This window comes from Hemitrygon akajei, chromosome 18 (assembly GCF_048418815.1).
Source record: "Hemitrygon akajei chromosome 18, sHemAka1.3, whole genome shotgun sequence".
Taxonomy (NCBI): Eukaryota; Metazoa; Chordata; class Chondrichthyes; order Myliobatiformes; family Dasyatidae; genus Hemitrygon; species Hemitrygon akajei.
In genome coordinates this window covers 23329354-23357079 of record NC_133141.1, presented here as the reverse complement: position 1 = coordinate 23357079, position 27726 = coordinate 23329354, and the positions used below count along the sequence as shown (strand labels likewise).

At 40.1% G+C, this 27726-nt stretch overlaps 1 protein-coding gene across 3 annotated transcripts in view; it reads left to right on the top strand.

Moving 5' to 3' along the window:
- LOC140741196 (vitamin D3 receptor-like) overlaps positions 1-27726 on the top strand; it is a 197243-nt gene that overhangs the window by 103635 nt on the left and 65882 nt on the right. For all 3 annotated transcript variants that reach the window (XM_073071091.1, XM_073071093.1, XM_073071090.1), the window contains 2 exons: positions 1422-1590; positions 14163-14293. In XM_073071091.1, coding sequence (XP_072927192.1) covers positions 1422-1590; positions 14163-14293 — 300 coding nt within the window. The remainder of the gene's footprint in view (positions 1-1421; positions 1591-14162; positions 14294-27726) is intronic.

Genomic DNA, 27726 nt, shown 5'->3' with positions numbered 1-27726 from the left:
GCTGCCATAAAGGAAGTTATCACCAGATATTCCCACTGTTCTACACATTCCTCCATCAGCTTCTCTGCTACTTAAAGCTAACTTATTTTCTCTTTCCTCTAGGTATGACAAAGGGTCTCAGACATGTAAAATTAACAAGTTCTCTCTTTCCGATGATGCTACCTGATCTGCTGCGTGTTTTCAACATCTTTTTCTGTTTTTATTTCAGAGTTTCAGTATCTGTAGTATTTTTAATAAGAGTCATCACCAGAGTACTCTTACAAGCATGGACAAATATTTCAGCAACAAAAATGGGAACTAGACAGTGTTGCAGAGTGTAAGAATACAGTCTTTATGATGGGGAGATGTCAGTTTAGTTCATCATCAGGTGGTCTGTGTTATAAGAATTAGGTTAGGTATAAAAACAGATAAATTGAACTTGGATAAACCCAATTTCTGAGAGCTTTAATTCCCCTAGTGTTTCTAAAGATGCAACACGAGTTCCTCAGGACAGTACCCAAACATCTTCAGGGTCATCACAAGGTCAGAAATGGGGACATTCACCAATGACCGCACAGTATTCAAGTCCACTTACAAAAGCTCAAAAAATGAAGCAGGGTGTGCCTGCATGCAGAAGACTGGGACAGCATTAGACCTGAGTTGGTAATTGATGAGTATCATTTGGGACATAAATGTGCCAAGCAAAAGCCACCCTAATCAAAGACAACCTCTCTTTGATATCTATCAACATTACCGTCACCAAGTCCTCACCATCAGCATCCTAAGGGGGAGGGGGCACCACTGATTAGACACTGGTAAATATAGACCCAACAGTACTCAAGATGTTCCGTGCTATCTAGGATAAAGCAACACATATGAGTGTATCCATTTCTTTAAACATTCATTGCCTCTGTCACAAACATACCATGCCTATGTACCATCTACATGATCTGCTTCAATATCTCATGAAGCCTCCTTCAGCAGGACCTCCCAAATCCCATGACTTCTCATACCAAGAAGGACAAGACAGAAATGGCATGAAAACAGTACTAACTCCATGTTCCCTTCAAAGTCTATCCATGCTTGGAAATATTTTGCCGATCCTTCAGTGGTATTTGAGCTAAATCCTGAAACTCCCTCTTCAACCGCATGTTGGGAGCACCTTCAACAGATGTTAATAGAGGAGGTGACTACCATCTTCTCAAGGGCAGTTAGTAATGAGTAATAATTGCTGGCCTTGCCACTAGCACCATCTTGTGAATGCATTTTAGAATCATCACAGCTACTACCAGAGCTCAGGACACAGATTCAAGCACCTTGCACTATATTGTAAAAGATAGTACACCATGTAACTACATATTATTATTATTAATAATAATACTCATTTTGTTATAGCTATTAAAATATCTTTTTTTTAAAAAGCCTGTTTTTCTTTTTTACAGTTACAAGAATTATAGAAATGGAACAGATGGCAGTGAGCACTTCTGAATATCAGCTTGAAGATGATGAATTTGACAGAAATTGTCCAAGAATATGTGGAGTTTGTGGGGACAAAGCAACTGGTTTCCATTTCAATGCTATGACATGTGAAGGCTGTAAAGGCTTCTTTAGGTAAGATGCTGTGTTAAGTCTAAAATAATCTGTTTTCAAAAGATATATATTTTTAAAAAATTGTGTCATGATACTTTCTGGTGGTAGAGAGTTCCAGAGTCTCGACTGGGGACAGTTCCTTTGCTACCATTTAGTTTCAACTTGAAAATCTCAATACTCATGAAAGAATGCATTCCAATAATATAAGCCATTAAGAGAATTTTTATTTTCAAAACGTTTTCCCTACTTCCTACCAAATAAGGATTTAGTCTAATTCTCTTTTGGATGTTTCAATTGAGCCAGTATTTAGTGTGTTAATCTTCCATCACTGAACTGGATAATAGAACAACAAAGAACCTCAATCTGTGTTGTAAACTTGTTCTTTGGATTAATTTGATGGATTGTTACAAACCTGTTAAAATGTACAGTAGCTGATGAGTCACACCAAATATTCGGATTTGAGATCCCTAAACATTATGTATGCCAACTGAGTTTTTAAAAATGTATTTTTTAACAATTCTGCAAAGTTCTAGGCTTCTGGCTAATCCCTGGTTCTTGCTGAAAAATGAATTGTCTTCAAGATAAAATATAAAGAGAGGTGTTGTTGATAGTGAAGAAGATTATCATAAATCACAAGGAGATCTTGATCATTTGGGAAAGTGGACTAAGGAGTGGCAGATGATTTCAATACAGATAAGTGTGAAAACCAAAGCAGCGTAGAATTTATATTATGAATGGTAGGGTACTAGTTAGGGATATGGAACTGAGGGACCTGCATAAGCTGTAATTTGGGACAGCAGAAACCTGATTGGATGAGAACTAACCAACCAGGAGGGACGGACTACAGGGGTATAAATACCACCGCACTAGACATGCCTAAGCATCATCCCTGATGAAGATGGCAGAGTTGGTTGCTGAAACGTCGGTTATAATCGATTCTTGTAGCCGACTGGAAGCCTGAGAAGGGTTTATTCAGCATTACCTTATTGATGAGTTACTCAACAATAGTGATGTCCATAGTTGGTGTCTTGCTCAGTTCAGAGTAAGCTGAGCTGAATGTTGTGATGTTCTCAACCTTGGCTACGAAGCCAGTGGTAAAACTTCTGAACTTGGAACTGCAAGGCCAGACTTGGTGCCAAAAAACAAACTGCTAAATGAACTCAGTGGGTTGAGCATCATCTGATTGGGGGGGTGGGGAGTGGGTGAGGAGGAATTGTTGACATTTCAGGTTGACAGCGTGCATAGGGATTGGTATTTTACGTGGAAACAGACAGACAGACATACTTTATTGATCCCGAGGGAAATCGGGTTTCGTTACAGCCGCACCAACCAAGAATAGTGAAGAAATATAGCAATATAAAACCATAAATAATTTAAAAATAATAAGTTAATTATGCCAAGTGGAAATAAGTCCAGGACCAGCCTATTGGCTCAGGGTGTCTGACACTCCCAGGGAGGAGTTGTAAAGTTTGATGGCCACAGGCAGGAATGACTTCCTATGACGCTCAGTGTTACATCTCAGTGGAATGTGTCTCTGGCTGAATGTACTCCTGTGCCTAACCAGTACATTATGGAGTGAATGGGAGTCATTGTCCAAGATGGCATGCAACTTGGACAGCATCCTCTTTTCAGACACCACTGTCAGAGAGTCCAGTTCCACCCCCACAACATCACTGGCCTTGCGAATGAGTTTGTTGATTCTGTTGGTGTCTGCTACCCTCAGCCTGCTGCCCCAGCACACAACAGCAAACATGATAGCACTGGCCACCACAGCCTCATAGAACATCCTCAGCATCGTCCGGCAGATGTTAAAGGACCTCAGTCTCCTCAGGAAATAGAGATGGCTCTGCCCCTTCTTGTAGACAGCCTCAGTGTTCTTTGACCAGTCCAGTTTATTGTCCATTCGTATCCCCAGGTATTTGTAATCCTCCACTATGTCCACACTGACCCCTTGGATGGAAACAGGGGTCACTGGTGCCTTAGCCCTCCTCAGGTCCACCACTAGCTCCTTAGTCTTTTTCACATTAAGCTGCAGATGATTCTGCTCACACCATGTGACAAAGTTTCCCATCGTAGCCCTGTACTCAGCCTCATCTCCCTTGCTGATGCATCCAACTATGGCAGAGTCATCAGAAAACTTCTGAAGATGGCAAGACTCTGCAGTAGTTGAAGTCCGAGGTGTAGATGGTGAAGAGAAAGGGAGACAGGACAGTCCCCTGTGGAGCCCCAGTGCTGCTGACCACTCTGTCTGACAGTGTTGCAAGCGCATGTACTGTGGTTATGATATAATATGAAAGTCACTCGGGTTGCTATTGTGTATTACAAGCTGGTAGCAGGGTGACCTGGAAGGATGATTAGGAGCAGGCTATATGCCCGCTATGGCATCCACAAACCAAATACTATAGATCCTGGAAGTCTAAAATAAAAGTAGAAATGTTGAGTGAGTGGATCAAGATGGGTTTTTTAAAAAAATATATTTTTTTTAATTAGTTTTTCTATACATTTTACAAATTAAAAACCCCAAATCCCAATGAGGAACATTAATACAGTGCAAAGGTAAGCATACAATGACAATATGCTACAAAGGAAGAGAATTTGACAAAAAAGCACCTAAATTGAAGACAGGTAAGCTTAGTATCCTCCCCAAGCCCCACAACACAAAGAAAAACAACAACTCCAGACCAACCACCACACAATATAGAGAGTATAAATCAGGACAGTCAAACTCCCAGACTGTGAATACACATAGCAACAGAGGATAATAATGCCTACTACCAGAAAAAAAAAGGGAGCTGAAAGCAAGGGACCGAAAAGAAAAAAAAACCCTAGTCAAGAGGAAGGTTATGAAAGTACTCGATAAAAGGTCCCCAGACCTTATGGAACTTTAGATCCGAATTAAGAACTGAATAATGAATTTTTTCGAGGTCCAAGCAGGCCATGATGTCGTTAAGCCATTGAGCATGAGTGGGCGGGGCGACATCTCTCCATCTAAGGAGGATCAAGCGTCTAGCCAGGAGAGAGGCAAAGGATAATATTCGGCATTTGGTCGGACTCAGACGTAAATCTGTCTCGCCCCAGAAACCAAACAAAGCAATTAAGGGGTTTGGTTCTAGGTGCTGATTCAGAATACCCGATAATGTAGTGAAGACATCTTTCCAGAATTTCTCCAAGCTAGGACAGAACCAGTACATATGGATGAGAGAGGCCACGCCCCTCTTGCATTTATCACAGAGCGGACTAATATTAGGGTAGAATCGAGATAGTTTAGATTTAGACATATGGGCTCTATGAACAATCTTAAACTGTAAAAGGCAATGACGAGCACAAAGAGAGGTTGAGTTAACCGATTTGAGAATCGAGTCCCAGCTCTCATCGGATAAGGAGGTATTTAAATCCTGCTCCCAGGCCATTTTAATTTTATCCACAGGGGCCCGTCGTAAGGCTGCTAATTTATCTCGAATAATTGATATTAAACCTTTACCTAGTGGATTAATGGAAAGAAATAAGTCCATAGCATTTTTCGCAGGCATTTCAGGAAAGTTAGGAATTAAAGGAGCAATAAAGTGTCTAATTTGGAGATATCTAAAAAAATGAACATTGGGCAGATTGAACTTAACAGAGAGCTGCTGAAAAGAAGCGAAGCGATGATCAATGAAAAGATCTTCAAAATGTCTAATGCCCTTCCTATACCAAACATGGAATGCTGAATCGTACGTAGTAGGTAAAAAAAAGGTGATTATGTGCGACAGGGCTGGAAACGGAAAAACCATGGAAACCATAGCATTTCCTAAACTGAGCCCATATACGCAAAGTGTGTCTAACAAGAGGATTAGCTATTAATCTGGACAGACTACTAGGGAGTGCAGAGCCAAGAAGTGCAGAGATAGATAATTCTTTAGTGGAGCTCAACTCCATTGCCACCCAGTTAGGGCACTCGGGTTGGCCGTGGAAGAAAGACCAAAAGGTAGCACAGCGTATATTAGCTGCCCAATAATATAAACGAAAGTTAGGTAAAGCCATGCCACCCTCTTTTTTAGATTTTTGGAGATGGATTTTATTAATTCTAGAGCGCTTGTTCTTCCACAGATATGACAAAATAATAGAGTCTAAGGAATCAAAAAAAGATTTAGGAATAAAAATTGGGATAGATTGAAATAAGTATAAAAATTTGGGGAGAACATACATTTTAACAACATTAATATGACCTACCAAAGACATAGATAGAGGTGACCATTGTACCAGACTCTGTTTTATAGTATATGAAAGATTGGCAAAGTTTTCACGAAAGAGATCTTTAAACTTCCTTGTGACTGTAATTCCAAGATAAGTAAATTGGTTATGGACTACCGTACTTTAAAAGGGAGATAACGAAATGTTAGTTCTTGTGCTTCTTTATTAATTGGGAAAAGTTCACTCTTATGTAAATTAAGTTTATAGCCAGAGATCTGGCTAAACTGGTCAAGAAGTGAAAACATTAGAGGTAAGGATGTAGACGGATTTGAGAGAAAGAGTAATAAGTCATCAGCATAAAGAGAAACTTTATGCTCAACACCCCCTCTCCAAATCCCGGTCAAGATGGGTTTTAAAGGTAAATGGACTTTAATGTGGAATAATGGGGGTTCATGCACTTTGGTAAGGGAAATCCAAAGGCAGTTTATTATCTTAATAGAGAAAGATTTGCAGATAAAGTAACTGAGAGATTGAACTACAAATGGCAAAAAAATAGCAGACAAGTACCGCAAGTGGTTTTGAAGACAAATGGAAAATTGTCTTTTATTGCAAGAAAGTTAGATTTTAAAAATAGGGATGTATTATTACAATTAAATAGGATATTGGTAAAGCCACATCTGGAGTTTTGGTCCCCTTATTTTAAAAAAAAATGATATACTAGCATTGAAGGCAATCTAAATGAGATTGAATGGGCTAATTCCTGGGGTGAGAGAATGATCCCAACCACAAGCAGCTAAAGAAATTAAGTCTGATTTATTTGGAATTTAGAAGAATGAGGGAAGATCATATTGAAACAACGTTTAACCTGTGATGGCTCCTTAAAACCTGATGAGGTGCTTCCACAAGGGGGTGGTCATTTAGAACTTGGGTGCTTAGGAATTTCTTCTTGCATAGGGTGGGGACACTCTAGAATTCTCTGCCATCATAGAAGCTAAATTATTGAAGGTATTTTAATAAAAGATGGATAATTTTTTGAAAGGTTGGGAAATTAAGAGCACAGAAGCTGAGTTGAGGCCTTGGGTAGATCAGCCATGATTATATTGACTGACCGGGCAGTATTGAGGAGCTGAATGGGCAATTCCTGCTCTTATTTCTCTTTTTCTGACAACATCAGCAGTGTGAGAAACAGAATTAACATTTTAGTTTGCTGTCCCCTCATCAGAACAGAAAACGATGAAAGGTCATGGAATTTGAAATTTGATTCTATTTCTTTCTACAGATGCTACTCAATCAGCAGAGCATTTTCAGCATTTTGTTTTTTTCAAATGGAAATTCTACCTGCCATTATAAGCAAAATAATGGAAAAATAAATAGCTTAACAGGAAAATAAAAAACATGATGTTCTGTACTGATGGTGTTACAAGGGAAGAACAGTATCAAAGTTCAGCTACATGCATTAATATCCCTTTCTATTATTTAATTAAATGGAAAGGAGAGACAAGAAAGTCATTGTGGTTGAAAATATTTTATCATGTTTGTGTAAATATATCTGCTTCTTTTAGGAAAAGAAATATCAAATTTCCTGTATGCAGTTGTTATGGCAATTTACATTTCCCCTTATTGTTGTTGGGCCAGTGGTGAGGCTGATGGGGAGGAGTTACTTCCTTCCTGGAGCAGACCCAATTCATTTTAACGTGGGTTCCAATTTTGGGCCGACGTAAGAGTCAACCCAGAGAAAGTATGCTCTGTATCTCAGAGTTTTCACATGTTTAAATTGTTTAAAATTACTTCTCCCCTTTACTCATTTTCCCTTCCTGTATCCTATTCTGCACAAAAAAGCTAACAGAATAAGTTGCAAGGTTAACACTTCAGTTCTGCTGTGAAATGGAAATCTGTGACATGGGTGAAAGCTTGGATTTACAAATGGACATTGAGAAATTTAGTGATTTGGCAAAACTCTAGCAGGTAGATTTCAGTGCTGTTATATATGAAATCATCCATTTTACACCCCCCCCCCCCAAAAACAGATAGATCTGAGATTTTTTTAAATAGTAAAAAGTCAGGATTAATAGACTTCCAAAGAAACTTAGCTGGCCATATACACAACTGACGAAAACATAGTGGTCATGCGAAAAAAACACAAAATAGTATATGCTCATCTTACGTTGAGGGTACTAGAACATAAAGGGAGGGAGCTGTGGTGCAACTATACTAGAGCTTGGTTTAAACATGCTGGAGTACTGTATATGGTTCTGAGTCTGAACGCTAGAAATAATATATTGGCCTTGGAAGGAAATAAATACAGATTTGCCAGAATCTTACCAGAGATCACATAATCTAGACTTGCATTCCCTGGAATGTAGAAGGCTAAGGAGAGATTTGAGTTACAGATTTTGAATGGAATTTACAGTATAGGGTGGATGGAAAGATGCATTCCATCATTTGAAGAGTCCAGGTCAAGGATCTTAAAGTCAGAGCCTGACCATTCAGGCATGAAACTAGGAAACATTTGCTCAGTCACAGGTTAGCAAATGTGTGATCTTCTTTCCCACAGAAAGCAGTAGATACTAGGTCAGTTAATAATTTTAAATCTGAGTTAGATTTTGGCAAAGCAAGTACCGGTATATTCAGGGATAAGGAGCCAGGGCAGATGGCTTGAGTTAGGATGTAGATGTATGATGATTTCATTGAGTTGGGGAATAATCTTAAGGAACTGCTCCTGTTCCTTTGCTGTTATGATAATTCTTAATACATGTTGAACATGTCACAGTGTATATCATAATTGTGCTTGGCTTGGGTTTAAAGATACTATATATGGGCTACTTGTGCCTGTGTTCAGCCAATGTTTTATGGCATTTTTTTCTGGATGTCATTCAACTTCCTTGAAGATTGGACACATGTTATGACAATTTCTCACTCAATAATTAGCAAACTGAAAATAGTTACTGTTTAGGAGCTGCAGCACATTAAATACTGGCAAAGATCCAAGCTACTAAATTTTCTCATCTCCTTGCATTCCAAATCATTCAGCAAAATTTTTAGTATGCCTCTTCCCTCTGACCTCATAGAATAACAGATGCTTGAAGCTGTGATTTGACCAAAAACAACCTCAAGGGTAAAAATTACCAATTAATATTGCTTTCATTTATATTATTAAAAATGCTTAGCTTTATACTTGATACTGCTATTTTCTTTCTTTGTGCCTTTACACCCTTCCTTATAAACACAAGACATTCTATATAGTAGATACTGGAAATCCAAAGCAACACATGCAAAACACTGGAGGAGCTCAGCAGGCCAGGCAGCATCTATAGAAAGGAATAAACCATCAATATTTCAGGCCAATGAAGGGTCCTTGATGAAGGATCTCGGCCTGGCCTCTTCCCTCCATAGATGCTGCCTGACCTGCTGAGTTCCTCCAGCATTTTGTGTGTGTTGCCATTCCTTACTATCTCTAATGTTCTGTTTCTGTCTCAACCTCCCCATCCTCGTCTCTTCTGTATACTCTATCATACTGTACATTTTAAACACCTCAGTGTTATCATTTCCGAGGACCTATCCTGGGCTCAGCACATTAGTGCAGTTACGAAGAAAGCATGGCAGTGCCTCCACTACTTCCTTAGAAGTTTGCAAACATTCGGAATGATATCTAAAACTTTGACAAAATTCTATAGATGTGTTATGGAGAGTATATTGACTGGCTGCATCACACCCTGGTACAGAAACACCAATGCCCTTGAACAGAAAATCCTACAAAAAGTAGTGGATAGGCCCAATCCATCACGGGTAAAGCCCTCCTCACCATTGATCACATCTCACAACGTGTTGTCGCAAATAAGCAGCATCTATCATCAGGGACCCCCACCACCCAGGACCTGCTCTCTTCTTACTGCTGCCATCAGGAAGAAGGTACAAGAGCCTCAGGACTCGCACCACCAGGGTCAGGAACAGTTATTACCCCTCAATCATCAGGCACTTGAATCAAAGAATATAACTTCACTCAACTTGCCCTGTCACTGAACTGTTCCTACAACCGATGAACTCGCTTTGAAAGACTCTTCATCTCATGTTCTCAGCACTATTATCATAATTATTTCTTTCTTTTTGTATTTGCACAGTTTGTTGTCTTCTGCACTCTGGTTGATATTTCATTGATCTTGTTACAGTTACTATTCTATAGATTTACTGAGTATGCCCACAAGAAAATGAAATGAAATGAAATGAATCTCAAGGTTGTATATGGTGACTTGTATGTACCTCGATAATAAATTTACCTTGAACTTTTGTGATATACCACTCTCTTGTCCTCTTGGTGTTGCTCTCTTGTCTCCTGAATTCATTCACATGCTTCTTCACTTTCTAATGCACTTTTGCATATAACAGCAGGATTGATTTATTTTCATTATGCAGACATGAGTTCTTTCTCCCTTTCATTGGTTCACAGACCCCACGTTTGTTAGAAAGATTAGAAAGACATTTTCTATGCCACTGGTGCCATTACCAATCTCCAACCAGATGGGTGAAACAACATGAGATGACGTGGTCTGTTGAATATTTCCATCACAAGAAGTACTTCAATCCCTCCAATGAATTCTCTGAGATAAGGTATTTGCTCTGGAGATTTGCATGCCAGAGTCAATCTGTGACCATTCCATTCCACTCTTCAGTATATTGTTAAACTGAGGCCACATATGTCTGAATGATGCACTGCGCTAAAGAGTGGACCTAAATTATATGCTTAACTCTCTAAATCAGGGGTGTCAAACTCATTTTAGGTCACGGGCCGGATTGAGCAAAATGCAGCTTCGTGCGGGCCGGATCAGTTGGACGCGTGCGAACGCAGCTTTCGTTGCCTCCGTTTTTTCAGCCTGCTCTCATGTGTCTCAGTCTTTGCTATAACTACAAAGTGTTTCACTTTACAAATTCCGTTTCTTATGAAGAAGACTGCCGAATAAACACTAAAAACCCTGAAAACCTGGTACCTGAATAAACTCAGTATTAGCCATATCATACGCCATAGGCGCTTCGATTACTGGGGCCAGCTTTAATAGTAATTAGATATTATCTCGCGGGCCAAAGATAATTCCCAATCCGGCCCGCGGGCCTTGAGTTTGACATATATGCTCTAAATGGTCTCAAATCCTCAACTCTCTGAATCCAGGGCACATATTCTACTGCTCTTGGAAGTGCTCTATTTTGAAGCGATAGAAAGGCTAATATTTGTGAGGTAGTATTTGTGGCAAAAATGGGATTGATATGCCCTAGACTAGATTTTCATGCATTATTCATCATTATTGGTTACTGTAGTCAAACCTACTTTACCCGTATGTAGCAGGTGAAATTAAGTTGATCATGTGAGGAGTATACAAAGGATTAAAGTGTTGATGCACCATTTTATTTTACTGACAGGAGGCAGCCAGTTGTCAATGCCTGTCAGATGCATAAATAGCAGTTTTATTTCTTGCAAGCACAACCCTGGTATTAACAGTGTCTCATACTAATTGTAAAGAACTTTAAGTGATGAAGCTTCCCATGCAATCCCTCTGGCCTTTATTTGAGTAGAAAAGATCAACAAGATGTTGCATTCCTAATGTTCTTTCACAAATGTCACAATTGGTCTTTTGAATGTGTGGAAAACAACTGGACATTGTTAACAATGATGTGTTCATTCCCTGGGCTAGAATGTTCCTAGGAATTCAAATCTGCTATTAGATTAAATCATCGCCAGCTGGTGGTGTCTACTGTTAATTTATGTCAATTTTAATTCTTTTCTTGACAGAAATTTCACAACTAAGAAAATAGTTTTCTGCTCCCAGCTGTTTGTCTTAGGACTTTAAGGTTTGAAGCCCACTCTGCATTGCATATTTTGGGACCCTCAGTGTTGCATTGATGAAGCCAAAAAAGGAAAAATAATGCTTGCAAGTTCTGGTATGCCCAAACACTGGCACTGCAGCAGGGTATTAACAACCATTCTGTTTATAGGCTCCCCAATGTGAATTTCCGTTGCAAATTTTGAAAAAAAAATCCAAACCTGAGGTGGAAACACAGTGGAGGGAGTGCCAATGGACATGGTCCTGAGCAAAGGCTGGACTATTTAGTTGTGGTGAGGAGAGGCTCTGGAAAGATCTGTACAGTGGACTCGGGGTCTCGAATTGGAGCTGGAGAAGTGTGGAAGGAATGCAAGGATTGTCAAGAGATTGTCAAGGGCCAAGATCAGATCCACCAATGGGGTCCTGCGGATTGGAGGTGGGGGAATATGATGCTGCAGTTTGGAGAGCTGGACAAGGATCGAATCTGAGGGTTCAGGGGTTATTAGTCAGTGGATAAGGCTTTGGAGATCGGGGCCTGTGTATAACGGAATTGCTAGGTCAGGCAGTTGCAAGAACTAAAGGGGTCTCAGAAAGAACCAAGGATTAAGGAATTGTTGGAGACTGGGTCAGCACAATGGAAGGGGTACATTGGGTGAGGAAAAAGGTAAGAAGAGAGTTTACCTTGCAGGAATCCTGCTCCAACATAATGTTGTGAAGATTTGGCAATCCTGTACTGTTCTCCTGACCAGGAGGGACAATCTGGTCAAAGTTTCCTGCTAATCTTCCAAAAGAAGTATTGCATGACATCCTCTGCTTGACCAACACAGAAATTGCATTGAAGACACCAAGGTGACTTGTGCCATCTAAAAATGGGCAAAATTGTATTTTACTCTGGGGGAGAAATGGTAATTTGTTACATGATGCTAAAGTAAAACAGCATTAAAGTAATGATTTTCTAAATATTCTTGAACTCTTTCATTTGAGTGACCACAACAGTAAAAATGTACATCTTCCAGTTCAGTGCACTTTTAATATTGGCCTCCAGGTCCTTGTGAAAATGGTCATTCCCTTAGCAAGCATGGAGAACTAGTGCTAACAGATCTGGTGGTATTGCATCTGCCCCTTGATGCCTCGGCTAAGACTGGGAAGTCTGTGGGAAGTTGCTGTTGTTTGTTATGGCATACAAGCTTGTTTAACAATGATGCTTCCTGATACCTCACACTTGTTTCACAGTTGTGAAATAGTTGTCACAGTTCTTAGAAAGTAAATTAAAGTGGACTGTGCTTATCCTTTGTAATAGGACACCTATAGTGGGGAGTCTATGGCCAGAGGGCACAGCCTCAGAATAGGATGTCCCTTTAGAACAGAGATGAGGAGGAATTTCTTTAGCAAGAGGGATGTGAATCTGTGGAATTCATTTCCACAGACGTTGTGGCAGCCAAGTCATTAGGTATATTTAAGGCATACGTTCTTGTTTACAGGGTTACAGGGAGAAAGCAGGATGGCTGTGGCCTGCAGCAATCAGGCTCCTGGACTGGCTACAGCCATAAACTGGCTCCATGACTGTGAACTCACGTTTGGGGATTCTGCAGTTCTGTTGTGTCTTATTTGTCTTTTTTTTAAATATTGTTTGCATGATTAGCTCTTTTTTTCACACACTGGCTGTTGGATGGTCTTTGTTGATCCTCCCTCTACAATTGATGCTGCTGTCACTCCCATCTGCTCATTTCCTATAAGTCTGTGCTCATCCCATCTTCCCGCCACTGTAATAGTGATAGTCCCTGTGCACCATCCGTGGAAATTTCCAGTGGCCAAACTTTTTAATTCCCATTCCTGTTTCGACATGTCAATGTATGTCCTCCTCTTGTGCCAAGATGAGACCATCCTCAGGGTGGAGGAGCAACACCTCATATTCTGTCTGGGTAGCCTCCAACCTGATGGCATGAATATAGAATTCTCCTTCTGGTGAACAAATTTCTCCTCTTTTCCTCCCCCCCCCCCCCCCCACTCTAACCTTTCATTTCTTCTCACCTTGCCTATTACTTTCCTCTGGGTCCCCTCCTCCTTCCCTTTCTCCTATGGTCCACTCTCCTCTCCTATCAGATACTTTCTTCTTCAGCCCTTGACCTTTCCCACCCACCTGCCTTCACCTATCACCTCCCAGCTAGCCTCTTTCCCCTCACCCCACCTTTTTATTCTGGCATGTTTCCCCCTTCCTTCTGAATCCTCAAGAAGGGTCTCGGCCCGAAATGTCGGCTGTGCTCTTTTCCAAAGATGCTGCCTGACCTGCTGAGTTCCTCCAGCATTTTGTGTGCGTTGCATCTGTACACTTTCTCATCTTTGTTGTGTGGATTTTTTTTGTGGATTCTGTCGTGTTTCTTTATGGCTGCCTGCAAGGGGACGATTCGCAAGGTTGTATATGGGATACATACTTTGATAATAAATGTACTTTGAACTTTGAATATGATTGAGTAGGATAATAAATCAGCCATGATGGGATGGTGAAGCAGATACGATGGGCCTATGTCCTATGTCTCCTTATGGTAATTGTATACGTATAGTCTTGATCATTAAGCTTGTTTTTATTTCCGTTTCTCCTCCACCCCTTTGTAGGAGAAGCATGAAGAAAAAGGCACATTTTACCTGTCCCTTTAATGGCAGTTGTTCAATTACAAAGGATAATCGAAGGCACTGCCAAGCATGTAGACTCAAGCGGTGCCAAGATATTGGCATGATGAAAGAATGTAAGTAATTACACTTCAAACTTGAGGTTTTTAATGAAATTGGGAGACACAATTTCTATTGATCAACTGCACATGATATTTCTTTTGCAATTGCTGTAACAATGAAGTCCAATAAAAGCCCTGTGACTGTTACTCTGAACAAAGAGCCCTTTGTGCATAGTAGTTGAGGAAACACAGCTCTTTAAATGAGTTTGATTAGTAACCTCCATCACATTAATCTCATCATGTACATCATAGTTATTTTTTGTTGTTATATATTTAAAAAAAAAACATTTTCTTAATAGTCAGCGTAAGTATTTTTTTGCCCCCATAATGCAGAACAGGACCTTGCCTCTGTTGTGACAAAACTGCCCAGCTGAGAGCTGGCAATGATCCCATTTTTAGTAACCTCCTTCCCAGATTTAATATTGTTTGGCACCACACAATTGCAAAGCAATTGATATTACCACACGTACCAGGGTGCCAGGAGTTAGAGTTAGTTGTACTCATCAGTTACAACTTTAACTGTCAATTACAATCATCTCACTCTGCTCATAATTTACCTTTCTGATTGATGTCCAATATTAGTGATCATTCTCTCTCATCACCAAGTGCCCAACTCCCAAGGCCAATTGAATCAACTTAAAAATTTAATTTTGTTTTGTGTATAGTAGTACAAAGCAATAAATGTATCTTGGTCATTTACACAGTTTGCTATTGAGCATCACTAGCTTCGACAAAAAGGCGCATGTGTATTCCTCAGAATTTTGAAACTTCAACAACTGCTGGATGTTAGAGTAAGAAAGTATTATCCACAGTCACAAGTACAACCTCTCATGGAGATCTGCCACAATCACCATTCAGGATACTGGCAGGAAGTGGCAATAGTTGTCTGTACCACTCGTGAAAATGCCTACTGCAAAACAATGCAGAAGAAATTTCATGATCTCACAAGATGCATCGAAGTGAGCTTTAGATCAATAGAAGTACTGCTCCTTCATTTTACCACAGAAGAATGTGTGCATACATACAATGTATCACACCAATGATCACTCCATCCATTTCACTCATTAAACCCTACCCTCCTCTACACCATTTGACTGATATTTGGCCCCATACTCCCTCCCCATGCAGTGGTCAAGCTTCCTAATGATGCTAATAAAGAGTTTACTCATTGTCTTCATCTTCTCCGGATAGAGCAAGAATCTGTCAAGTATGTTCACGAATAATATTTCATTGTGATCTCTACTTCTTCTTTGATTCAATCACCAAGAGATGTTTTCATTCCAATATGTGCTGTTTCATCCCTATATAGCACAACAAAGCAAGGCATATAGCACTGAGCCCTGTGGAACCCCAATGCACACAGTTTTCTAGTCACTAAAAATTGCTTGTCCATTACCATTTGCTTTTCTACCACTGTATCTAGCTTTCCACTTCCTTAGAATCCTGTGTGATTTTTACTTTTCTGATCAAGTGGTCATGCAGGACCTTGTCAATAGTCTTACTAAAACGTATGTAAACTACATCAAATGAATTCCCAACAAGAAGCCCTGGATGAAACCTGAGATTCTTGCCATAAATCCCTACAAAATCCTACACCTGCCTCTTCTCACCTGCCTATCATCTCCCCCAGTGCCCCTCCTCCTTCCCTTTCTTCCATGGTCCACTTCTCTCCTATGATTCCTTCTCCAGCTCTTTATCTTTCCAACCCATCTTGCTTCACCTATCACCTTCTAGCTTATCCTCCTTCCCCTCCCCCACCTTTTTATTCCGACATCTTCCCCCCCCCCCCCCCCCTTCTTTCCAGTCCTGATGAAGGTCTTGACCCAAATCATCAACTCCCTTTCCATCCTCGTTACTTCCTCAGAATGTTCAGGTAGTTAGACACTGCCTTCTCTAAATCAACAATCACCAAGTTGATTGTCTTTCTAAATGAAAATTATTAATCCCACCTCAGAATGTTGCTGTTTAATATGTTAACAGAGGTACTGTGTTTTCTGCTGTTGAATCTTGCTCTCCTGTAGAGCTTGCAACTGAGTTGAACAATAATCTGGTGAATGGGAGAAACCCCCTATCATGGACACATTGGGTTCAGAGAAAGCTGCACAATTAAAGCAATGGTAAAACATCTTTTTTGTAAAGCTTGACAATTCAGACACTGCCGTTTTCATTTATTCCATTATCTCCTCCCCTGTAAAATTCCTGCAATAAATAAATGCCTTGCTTCCACCTTGTTGCTTTCTTTATATAAACTAAATCCCTACCATTTTCCCCCCTCCCAATCAAAAAAGGCTGAGCTATGTCCAGTAGATGCAAATGGGGACCTGCATACTTTTCTAACATACAACATTCACTGCTAGAGAATACTCAACCCATTAAGTCAAGTCTCTTTTAGGAGATTAAAGAGGTGTTGAGCAATTAGATCTCTCTCTCCTCCAAGTAAAATATTAATTGTCAATCAAGCCTTGTCTAATGTGTATAAACTTAAAATCTGTGCAGAATTAGTTTTGAGAAGAAGTGGATCTCCAAGATGATGTACGGTACTTCATCACACCAATTTAGTGGCAGTAATCTGAAGAAGTGTTTCAACAGATGTAACGAAACAACTCTATAGTGAGAATGTCAGTCAAGTTAATGTATCATGTGGATTCTCCCTCACTGCTCTACTTCCATGTTAGTGGTTTGAGGTTAAGCTATCTATTATTTACAATTCATACGTATGAAAATTTAATTTACTATGTCCATAGTATTATTAGAAATAGAAGATTTTTTGTTCAACTGATATTGAAAGATTTTCCAAGAAGTTTGATTGCATTTTCTCACATCTTAGTGTTATACAATCCAATTTCTAAGATAAATAAACTGCTATGAGTGGTTAGAAACATTATTGTGAGTTGCATACAATTCTTGATTTGCACTCCTGGTCCTTTGTGCATCTGATGCTGTAACACATGGATGGTTCCAGTGGCATGTGGTGCACATCTGAAAGTTAATACTGTAATTTTTGGTCTGTGAGCCACTCGTGCAGGTGACTTTTCACAGCACCTGTGAGGCTTGGTTCAGCACGATTGAAAGAGAAATCCCCTTGAGTAGGTCTGAGTAGATACTGGCAACCAGGCTCTCAAAGGTTCCCATTAGGTTATTCCCTGACTTGCCCCTCACGCTCTCCACCCAGCTGTTTTTTCTCCCCCACAGCCATAGTGGCCCTGACACCGAGCTTGTGATCATATCCAACCCATACCAAATTCTCCCTGCCCCAAAAGTTTGCAAACCTCACTGCACAACCACCACCCCTTTACATTGCCCCAAATACCCATCCACTGATCTCCTAACCCACCAATCCATCAAATTCCCAACATAACAGCCCCTGGCTGCCAATTCTCACCTTACAGATTCGTTATCCCATCCACAACTCAACTGCTCCTGAACCTTGGCTATAGTCCCGACTTCCCTGCATTCTTCCCTCACAAAAACCCCTGTACAGATTGGCCCAATTAAATCTGGTCGATAATCAAACTCTTTCAAAAGAACTTAAAGCTGAAAGATAAAATCAACAGATGGTGAACAATAAACAATAAGGCTGTGCTTTATGCCTTCTGACAGAAATTTGCAGTGAAGGCAATGTTTTATTAGTAGCTTGATCTCATGTTATTTTTTTTATTTTGGTTGAAATTTTGCTGTTTTTGATTTTCTGTCTCAAGTTGTCTTTGATTTGGCAAATTAATCATGGATTCTGTGGCCCAGCTAAAATTTGACATGTGGCAACCAGTGCTATATTCGGCTGTATCTATCTATATAATTCACTTTGCTGTCCAGTTTGCACCTGTGGTATTGCATCTCAAGTGTCAATCACATGTCAGGCAAAGAAAAATTTGAATGTTATAAACCACTCGTATCAACCACATCTAATTGTTAGATAGTTTGGGAAAGCTGTCAAACATGCAATTGCTCTCAATTAGTTGTCCAAATTCTTTTCCAAAACAGGCGTTTCTAAGCCAGCTACTGCACAACTTAACCAAATACATTTCTCATGTCTTTATTAAATAAAATGTAATTTTAGCAGCTTCAGTTATTTCCTCACTCGAGACACTGACAATAAATAACACACAAGCAGAAAAAAATAAATAATTTACAAGATGCCTCAGCTTACTGCTAGGTTATTAGCAGGAACTTGGGGCTATAGTTCAGTTTCATTCACGTAGCCCTACCACTATTTCTGACTTTTTTTTAAACCTTGATAATTCCAACACATTTGTGGAGGCAGTTACCCTCAATGATGTTTTGGTATAATTGCATATGAGACTGAAACTCCATTCTGTTCACTTCATGACTTGTATGCAGAATTGAGACAACATACCTCCACTCCCTGCCTAGCGAAGGACTCTCCACGTTCTCACCTTTCATCTCACCGGCTTCTCCTCACCTCCAATGTAATGCCAGAACCAGAAGCATCTTCCCCTCTCCTACCATTTCAGCATTCTGGGACAGTCAGATTTACTCCTTCACCATTTCCCTTCCCATGCAACCAAAGAAGATGCCACACTGTTCTTTTACTACAGTAGTTTCCGGATTTTAAGCCGCTACTTTTTTCCCACATTTTGAACAGCTTTGAACTCTGCGGCCTTTAATACAGAGCGGCTAATACATGGTTTTTTTTCATGCCGCCAAAAACATTTTGCCTCGTAACAGTAGACCAATAAAATTGATGAGTAGTTCACAGAGGTCCAATGAAATTGTACGATAAATCAAGCGCACTTTCACAATTAAATTATTGTAAATCAGTCATTTGTACTCACCCTCATCAACATGGAAAACACTCGAAGAAAAGCATTGTGCTGCCTTTATGGCAGTTATTTAGTTTATAATATTTTCGCTTAGTAATTCATTTGTTAGTTAAAGTTAGAACTGTTTTAACTATATTTGTTTTCTGTACTACATCGCGGGATGCTATGACGTCACACCCGGTTTCGCCGCGTCTTGTGGGATACCAGTTTGCGATAAACGGGAAGGAGGGGGGCGAGCGGCGGAGCGAAAACGCTGCTTTTAAGTTAAAGGCGATCAATAACTTTTCCTGGTAGGCTGCAGTATATATATTTTTTACCAGTCGTTAGGAGATATTGGAATGTTGTTCAGTAAAAAAAGTATACGCAACGTATATTTAAAAGTAGCCGCGTTACAGGCACGGTTCGAAAAAAAGCATTTGCAATATGTATTTGTTTATGTTACCATATGGATTTAATTAAAAGTTAAAAAATCCTCACGTGTAATATCTTTCTGTGTAAATATCTCATATTACAACGTGGGACACCTGCGGCCGAAAATCCGGTGCGGCCTAAAATCCGGTGCGGCCTGTACAAGTAAAAAATTGATTTTATTTCTAAAATTAGAGCCAGCGGCTTTTAATCAGGTGCGCTCTGTAGTCCGGAATCTACGGTACTTCCTTTCCCATTTTCCAGGTCCCAAACATTCAGAGTAGGTCCCAGGGTCTAGTTGGCCACTCTAATCCTATTTCTTGGTCTTTCTCTTAAGTTCCTGTAAGTAATAAACTTACTTTCACTTTTTTTTCAATTCAGTATGCTGCATATGTTGTTCACAACATAACCTCTACTCTGGAAACGCGGATTGGTTCAGGCTACCATTGTAACTCTGAGCTTCCCATTTCCTTAATTGTTCATCGCACTCCTACTCCTACCTCTGTCCTACATTGTTCCACCAAAGCACAAAGCACATTCAAGGAACAACATGTCATCTACTGAGTAGGCAATTAACAGCCTTTCAGACGTAAAGAAATAGGAGAGGAGTTGGCTATCTGGCCCTTCAAGCCTGCTCTGCAACTCATCATGGTCATGACCGCTCATTTACAGCACTCTGTTTCAATTTTCTGCACTATCTCAATCTCTGTTGATCTTGCAATCTTGCAGCCTTTGAGCTTCAGTTTCCAGCATTTAGCTTTTTAGGTTTTCCTTCGCTGCTGGTAATTTCATACTTATTAATCTCCAATTTAGTCTTTCTCCAGAGCATCATTGTGTTATTCACTAATCCCTTTACCTCTCTTTCTCACAGCCCTATTACACCTTCAACTGCTCTGGCCCCTATCCTATCACACACCTTCACTATGTACTGACTTCCCCATTTTGCATTTTACCTCTAACTATCCTCAGATCTTTCGAAAGATCATCACCCAGAGGTGCTAATTCTGTTTCCTCCTCCGTTAATGCTGCCGGGTATATCTGGCATTTTCAGTTTTATCTCAAATTCTCATTGTCAGCTGCATTTTGCTTTTGAACGATTTAATTATTAATCTCGTAAAACAGACAGGTATTCAGCATTAACCTGACAATCTGTTACCCTAACCTTGCACTCTTATTTTATGTTATACCTCACTAAGTACTTTTTGAAATTCCAAAGCTCTACATCTGCTAGTTCCACTGGCTGAGCAAAGGGTAACATCTCCAAAGAACACTGGCAAATTTGTCAAGTATGATAGAACCACACAGGCACTGCTTGATTGTCTTCACTTTTTATAAATGCCCTGTTATCAGGTCCAGGGGACTTGCCAGCTTTTAGCCCTATTAGTTTTCTCTAGTAATAGTAACATTTTAAGTTGTTCCCTCTCTGTCACCTTTGAATATATATTATCATTGAGATGGTCTCTGTGTCTTCTGTCATGAAACCAATCCAAAATAATTATTACAGCTGAGGGCAGATCATGTGCTTGAAAGATTGACATGAGGTTGAACTGAGGAACAAAAAAGGGGCAACTGCCAGAAATATATATAGATCCTGATTATAGCGTGTTCTGCTTTTTCAGTAAACAATATTTTTCTAAGAATATAAAAAGCATACAAAGTAGAAGCAAGGACAGGCCGTTGGACCCTTTGTGCCTGCTCTGCCATTCACTAAGATAGTCGGATCTTTTACTTAAGTACCACTTTCCTGCACCCACCCTGTGTGCCCTGATACCTTTTACAGTATATCCAAAAATCTATCAGTTTCTGTCTCGAATATACTGTGACCGAGCTTCCATAGTACACAGGTGGAGAATTTCAAAGGTTCACCACCCTGTAAGTGAAGAGATCTTTCCTCACCTCAATCATAAATGGCCAATTCCTTACTTTGAGACTGTTGACTCCTGGATCTAGATACCCCAGCCAGGGGAAACATCAACTCCACATCGACCCTGTCAAGCCCTGCGAGAATTTTGAATGTCATAATGAGATCATATTTCATTTTGATAAACTCAAGAGGATCTGCCTCCTTAATCAAACCCATTTAACTTTTCGAGGTCGGTTGTCCATCTTCAAAGTGGGGAGACTGGGGCCTTTGTAGCACCTTTAGGGAGGGCTTCATAATAAGTTTTGCAGTCAGTAGAGTAAAAGAGTACTCATCTTCAAGGAGCAGTGCTTCAGAAAGGTGGCATCCACTATTAAGGACTCCCATAACCCAGGACAATGCCGCCTTCTCATTGATACCAGCAGGAAGGAGGTTCAGCTGCTGCCACTAAGTTAACAACTTTCATGACATGATATTAAACCTGATTCTGATTCTGATTCTTAATCTCTCCTCATTAAACAAACTCTGTGCCCTGCCACATATTCATGAAATCAACCTCGTTAACCTTTCACAAACATGAGAAAATCTGCAGATGCTGGAAATGCAAAGCAATACACACAATGCCAGAGGAACTCCAGCACCCAGGCAGCATCTAATGAAAAGAGTCAACTTTATAAAGGTTAACCTTTCACGAGGAAATCTGCAGATGCTGGAAATTCAAACAACACACACAAAATGCTGGTGGAACACAGCAGGCCAGGCAGCATCTATAGGAAGAAGCACAGTCGACGTTTTGGGCCGAGACCCTTTGTCAGGAGGTTAACCTTTATTGCCTTCCTTCTGTCACAAGTATATCTTTCCACATGCAGGGTGGAACACAACATTCCAGGTGCAGACAACCAGAGCCCTATATAATTTTGGTACTCAAATCTTCTTGCATTAAATATACATTTGTCTTCCAAATTGCTTGCTGTACCTACAATACATACTGATTTTTGTGACAAGTACATCTGGGTCCTTTAAGCACCAACATCTTTCAATCTCACACTACTTTTAAAAAAAAACTTTTCTATTCTTACTTGCGAAGCCCATAGAGATACTATGAAGTCGATTGTCTGCTGTAAATTGTCCCAAATGTCAACTTGTGGTAGTAAAATCAGGGAGAGCCAGTGGATGTGGGAAAAGATTGGTTATGGGGAAGTAAGTGGAGGAATGGACTGCCTTGTAACATTAATCTCAGGACGTGTCTTTCTCGAGGAGGTTAATTTCAGAATCTATGAGGACAGGATTTATGGATGTGAGCTCTTTGAGGTCTCTTCCCTTGGTCTCCCTAGCTAGGTTTATGCTGCTACTGACTCCCTGCACATGCAGCTCACCTAGTGGTACCACCACGGCTGCCACCATACTGAAGATAAGTCAAGTGTGAAAAGAGCAATAAACTTCACCCAAAGTGAAATTCTGGAAATTTTGGTGTAGGGCTGAAAAAGCCAGCACTATGCAAATAAATTTCTTGCCATCAATCTTTTTCCCAATCCAAATGTTTATTTTCTCTGGACTTCATGGAAATTCAAAGGTTGGTCCAGGTAAACAAATGAGGCTGTCTGGGTGGAGTTTGCCCATTCTCCTTGTGACCGCATTAAGTTTCCTTTGAGTGCTCCATTTCCCTCCCACATCCCAGAGATGTGGTAGTAAGTTAAAAGGTTGCTATAAGTGATGGGTAGCAAAAGAAACATCTAAAATAATAAGTTGTGGGGCTACAGGGAAAATCAGAGGGAGACCGAGAGAGAGAGAGTGAGTGGGACAGATGGGATTGCTGTGCAAGCAGCTGTCAGACCTGATGGGCTGAATAGCCACCTCTTGTATCATCTCACAATGAGTGTAAAAGCAATGGTGTTGCATTAAACACAATAAAGTATAAGTGTAAAAATACCTCAATGATCCACATTTACCAAGTCCACTATATTTTTAAATAAAGGCATTTGACAACACACAAAGAAGCAAAAGCAAGATAATTTGGAAATAAGTTTGAGGTTATTTAGTTTATTCCTGGGAGATATAATGTATAATATTACCCTAATGTTGCCTTATCTATTGCTAGTAAGAAAACAATATGGTGACATAAATTACTTTATCTATGCAAGTATGATGAAGCAGCAGCTGTTTAATTTTTATTGACCATCTGTTTACTGTGTGTGTTATATGCCAAGAAATGAGTAAAACAGCACGAGTGCTACACAGCATTACATAACCATGCATCTTTTAAATCAGTACTATTTAGAAAATCACTTCAAATTTGCATAATTGTGCAATCCTGTTGCAAGCTGTACTTGCAAGATATTAACCCAGAAATAGTTTGAGTATTTTTGTGTTTAAAGTTACCTCAGGAAATGTTGGAAATCATTCTCTTTCTTGTTTTAACAGAGCAAACAAATTTTGGTTACTTTGTTTTAAAAGAAGATATCCTGGAGGTTTCATTCCTTGGAGGAGGACAATTTCTGGAATTTATAAATATGTGGAACAGCTGTAGGCTTTATTGTGTTTTTGTTTGGGGGAAAATGTGTAAACTTCAGACAATTTTCAGACATGTGATATTTTTTTTCTTCTCTGGTAGATGTTGTACATTTTTTTATAACATTTGATGCTGATTTCAGTTCCAGCAGCAAACCTTCAGCTCAGTGGGAAACTCAAGAGCGTGACTGAAGGATATCAAAAAAATAGTTATTTCATTTGTCTGCCTATTTTTTTTTAGCAGCTAGTTCAGGTTGTGCAAGTTTGATTTGGATTTTGAGTGTGGTATTTTGGAGTTTTTGGATCTGCATTTGGCTGAAATACATGAGTGAGTGCAGAACATGCTTGAATTATCTCCCATTTAAACAGCACAAATGAAAAATCCTCACATTTTCACGTTGAGGCACAGAAGTGATTGGCATTAATTTGCATTTATGAGCTTCATATTTCTGCTGAATGGTTTCTGAAAATGAAGCAATATGCTGGAATATCCTTTCCAAGGTGCAGCTAATGCACGTGTTTGTTTCATGAATAGCTGAAGAGCTCTAAGTAGTGTCATAAAAATTAGCTCATCACCTTTCACATCTCCTGTAATGGTTGTCGTTATCACCTTCCTTACTAATCAGATTCCACCATTGGTAGCCTTTGTAAATTGATAAATTATTGATTTATTATTGTCACATTTACTAAGGTATAGTGAAAAACTTGTTTTTCATACCATCCATAGAGATCAATTCAGTGCAACAATGCATTGAGATAGTTCAATATAAAATGAAATGAGTCTTCAAAATCAAGTGCAGGTAGACAAGGAGGTAGATTGTGATGTCAAGAGCCTTCTAATCGTACACGGGAGCCATTCAATTATCTTATAAAAGTGGCATAGAAGCTGTCCTTGAGCACTATGCTTTCAAGCATTTGTATCATCTGCCTAATTTGGGGTGGGGGGTGGAAAGAAGACAAGAGAGTGTCTAGGGTGGGTGGGATCTTTGATTATGCTGGCTGCTATACTGATGCAGTGATAAGTGCAGAGTCCATAGAGGGGAGGTTTGTTTCTGTGATTTATTGAGATGTGTCCACAACTCACCGTAGTTTCCTGAGGTCATGGGCACAGCAGTTGCCGTAGTACACCATGATGCATCTGAAAAGGATGCTATCTATGATGCGTCTATAAAAACTGGTGAAGGTCAAAGGGACGTGCCGTTTCATTAACTCCTGAGGAAGTAGGAGTGCTAGTGCGCTTTCTTGCCCATGGTGTCAACATAGTTGGACTTAGACAGATGATTGTTGATGTTCACTCCTAGAAACTTGAAATTTCGACCCTCTCAACCTTAGCATCTTTGATGCAAACAGGAGCATGTCCACCACACCCCTTGAAGTTAAAGATCAGATCTTATGTTCTTACTTGTGCTCACTTTCTTATGTCTCCATCGTCATCCATCTCTCCTCACACCTGGCTCCATTCACCCTTTTATTTGTCTCTCTCTATCCATCATCTGCCTAACTCTTATCTCCCAACTCCACCCCTCTCCTTCTCTCTCGATACACCCATCATCTTTCACCTCTCCTTGTTCCACCAATCATCCATTGGGCCTGTCCCACCACTCCTCCTCTCCACTTTGTGGAGTTTCAACCCAAAACTTTGACAGTTCCAATAACCCCACTGAATCTGTTTGAGCCACTGAGTTCCTTCAGCAGATGGTTTGCTGCTCCAGATTTTAGCATCTGCAGTCTGTTGTGTTCATAGTTATGTTGGCTGAGCCAACTGAGATTGTCATAAATTGCAATATGAATTGTACTGCCACACTTGAGGATTTCTGCTGGTGGTTGCTCTCTTGCTGTCCCACTGTGCTAGAGTGTATCAGCTGACTTGGAAAAGCTTAATTAATTGCATATCATGGGTAATGTGGATGAGTTGAAATAAGTGAGGTATACCAGATGCATGTTAACATATTTTGCATCATTAAAGCAAGAATAGCCTTTGCATCATTGTGGGAGACTTGCTGTTGCTGTTGGCAATTTATTGCAAGAGAAGCTATCGAGACATGTAAAGGCTGCAGAGGTTGTGCTTGGGCTCCTGCCAATTGCCTATTACAGATTACTAAAATATGTGGTTTGAAGAATAATTTAAGGTTCTGTCTAATCATCTGAGATTCTTGCTTTGCATAATATACACTCAGTGGCCAGTTTATTAGGTACTCCTATACACCTTATTATTGCAAATATCAGCCTATCATGTGGCAGCAACTCGATGCATAAATGCATGCAGCCCATGGTCAAGAGATTCCATTGTTGTTCAGACCAAACATCAGAATGGGGAAGAAATATGTTCTAAGCTACTTTGACTGTGAAATGATTATTGGTGCCAGGCGGGGTGGTTTGAGTATCTCAGAAACTGTTTATCTCCTGATTATTTTCATGCACAACCGTCTCTAGAGTTTACAGAGAACAGTGTGAGAAACAAAAAAAAACAACCAGTGAGCAGCAGTTCTGTGGCAAAAAACGCCTTGTTAATGAAAGAAGTCAGAGGAGAATGGCCAAGCTGACAGGAAGATGACAGTAACTGAAATAACCAGGCGTTACAACAGTGGTGTGCAGTAAAGCATCTGAATGCACAACACATCAAACCTGGAAGTGGATGGATTACAGCAGCAGAAGACCACGAACATTTATTCAATGGCAAGACGGTACCTAATAAGTGGCTACTGTGTGTATGTACAACACTGTGATAGAATATTAATATGTGGTAGTAAGACAGAAGTAATTTTGGATCATTTTGCAAGGTCACTTGTTGGTGTGGACACTCATTGGTGATGTATGGATTAAAGAAAAATAGGGCTATAATATTTTGTAAATCTAACCACATATCACCCCTGCTGTTGTCTGTAAGGCATTTCTGCTTTCCCCCCTTGACCATATGGATTTCTTCCAGGTGTTCTGGTTTCCTCCCACATTCCAAACACATACGGTTAGGGTTAGTGAATTTTGGGCATGGTATATTGGTGCTGGAAGCGTGGCGATACTTGCCCGAAACAATCCTCACTGATTAGATTTGATACAAAATGATGCATTTCACTGTATGTTTCAATGTACATGTGACAAATAAAAGTAATCTTATCTCTCATAACCAGTGAGACTCATTACTCAAACCTAGAGCTCAAAATATCTTCACGACACTCAAAAGTGCGGGGATGTGCGGTCGGGTACAAACCAAATTGAGGCGGTGGGTCTTGGGCCTGAGACTGTATCAAAGCGGCAGGGCTTGGGTCCGAGAGCAAGGAACATCCTGAAGTTTGGACAAGTTAAGCGCCAGGCCAGGTTGAAAAGTTCAGGTGACGGGCCCGGAGGCAAGGGATAGGCCCGTTCAGCTCTCTGCTTTGCAAGGTTTCCTTGTCTCTGCTGTGGTCTGCAACTAACGGGCTCCTGAATCAGCTGTGACGCACTTTGGTGAACTTCAGTTCTGAATGCTATTTGCTTACTTTTATTGTTAGCATAATTTGTTTTTTCTTCTCTGCGTATTGGGTGTTTGATGGTCTTCTTTTGCTTTACTGGGTTCAGTTGGGTTTCTGAGTTTTGTGGCTCTAAGGAGATGGATTTCAAGGTTGTATAATGTATACATACTTTGATAGTAAATGTACTTGGAACTTTGAAACTACAGGTAACCAGAAGTACAGCCATTTTGTCCACATCTCAGAATGCTCATTTTTCAGTGAGCACTTTTTCCCCAGTGTAAAGCTCTGCTAAATGATATCAACAATGGTGCCAAAGTTGGTCTGCAGTGAAATTTGAAAAAAAAAACCTGCAGATGCTGAAAATCTGAAATAAAAACAGAAAATGCTAGAAACTCTTGGCAGGTCGGGGAGCATCTGTGGAGAGAGAACTAGAGTTGAAGG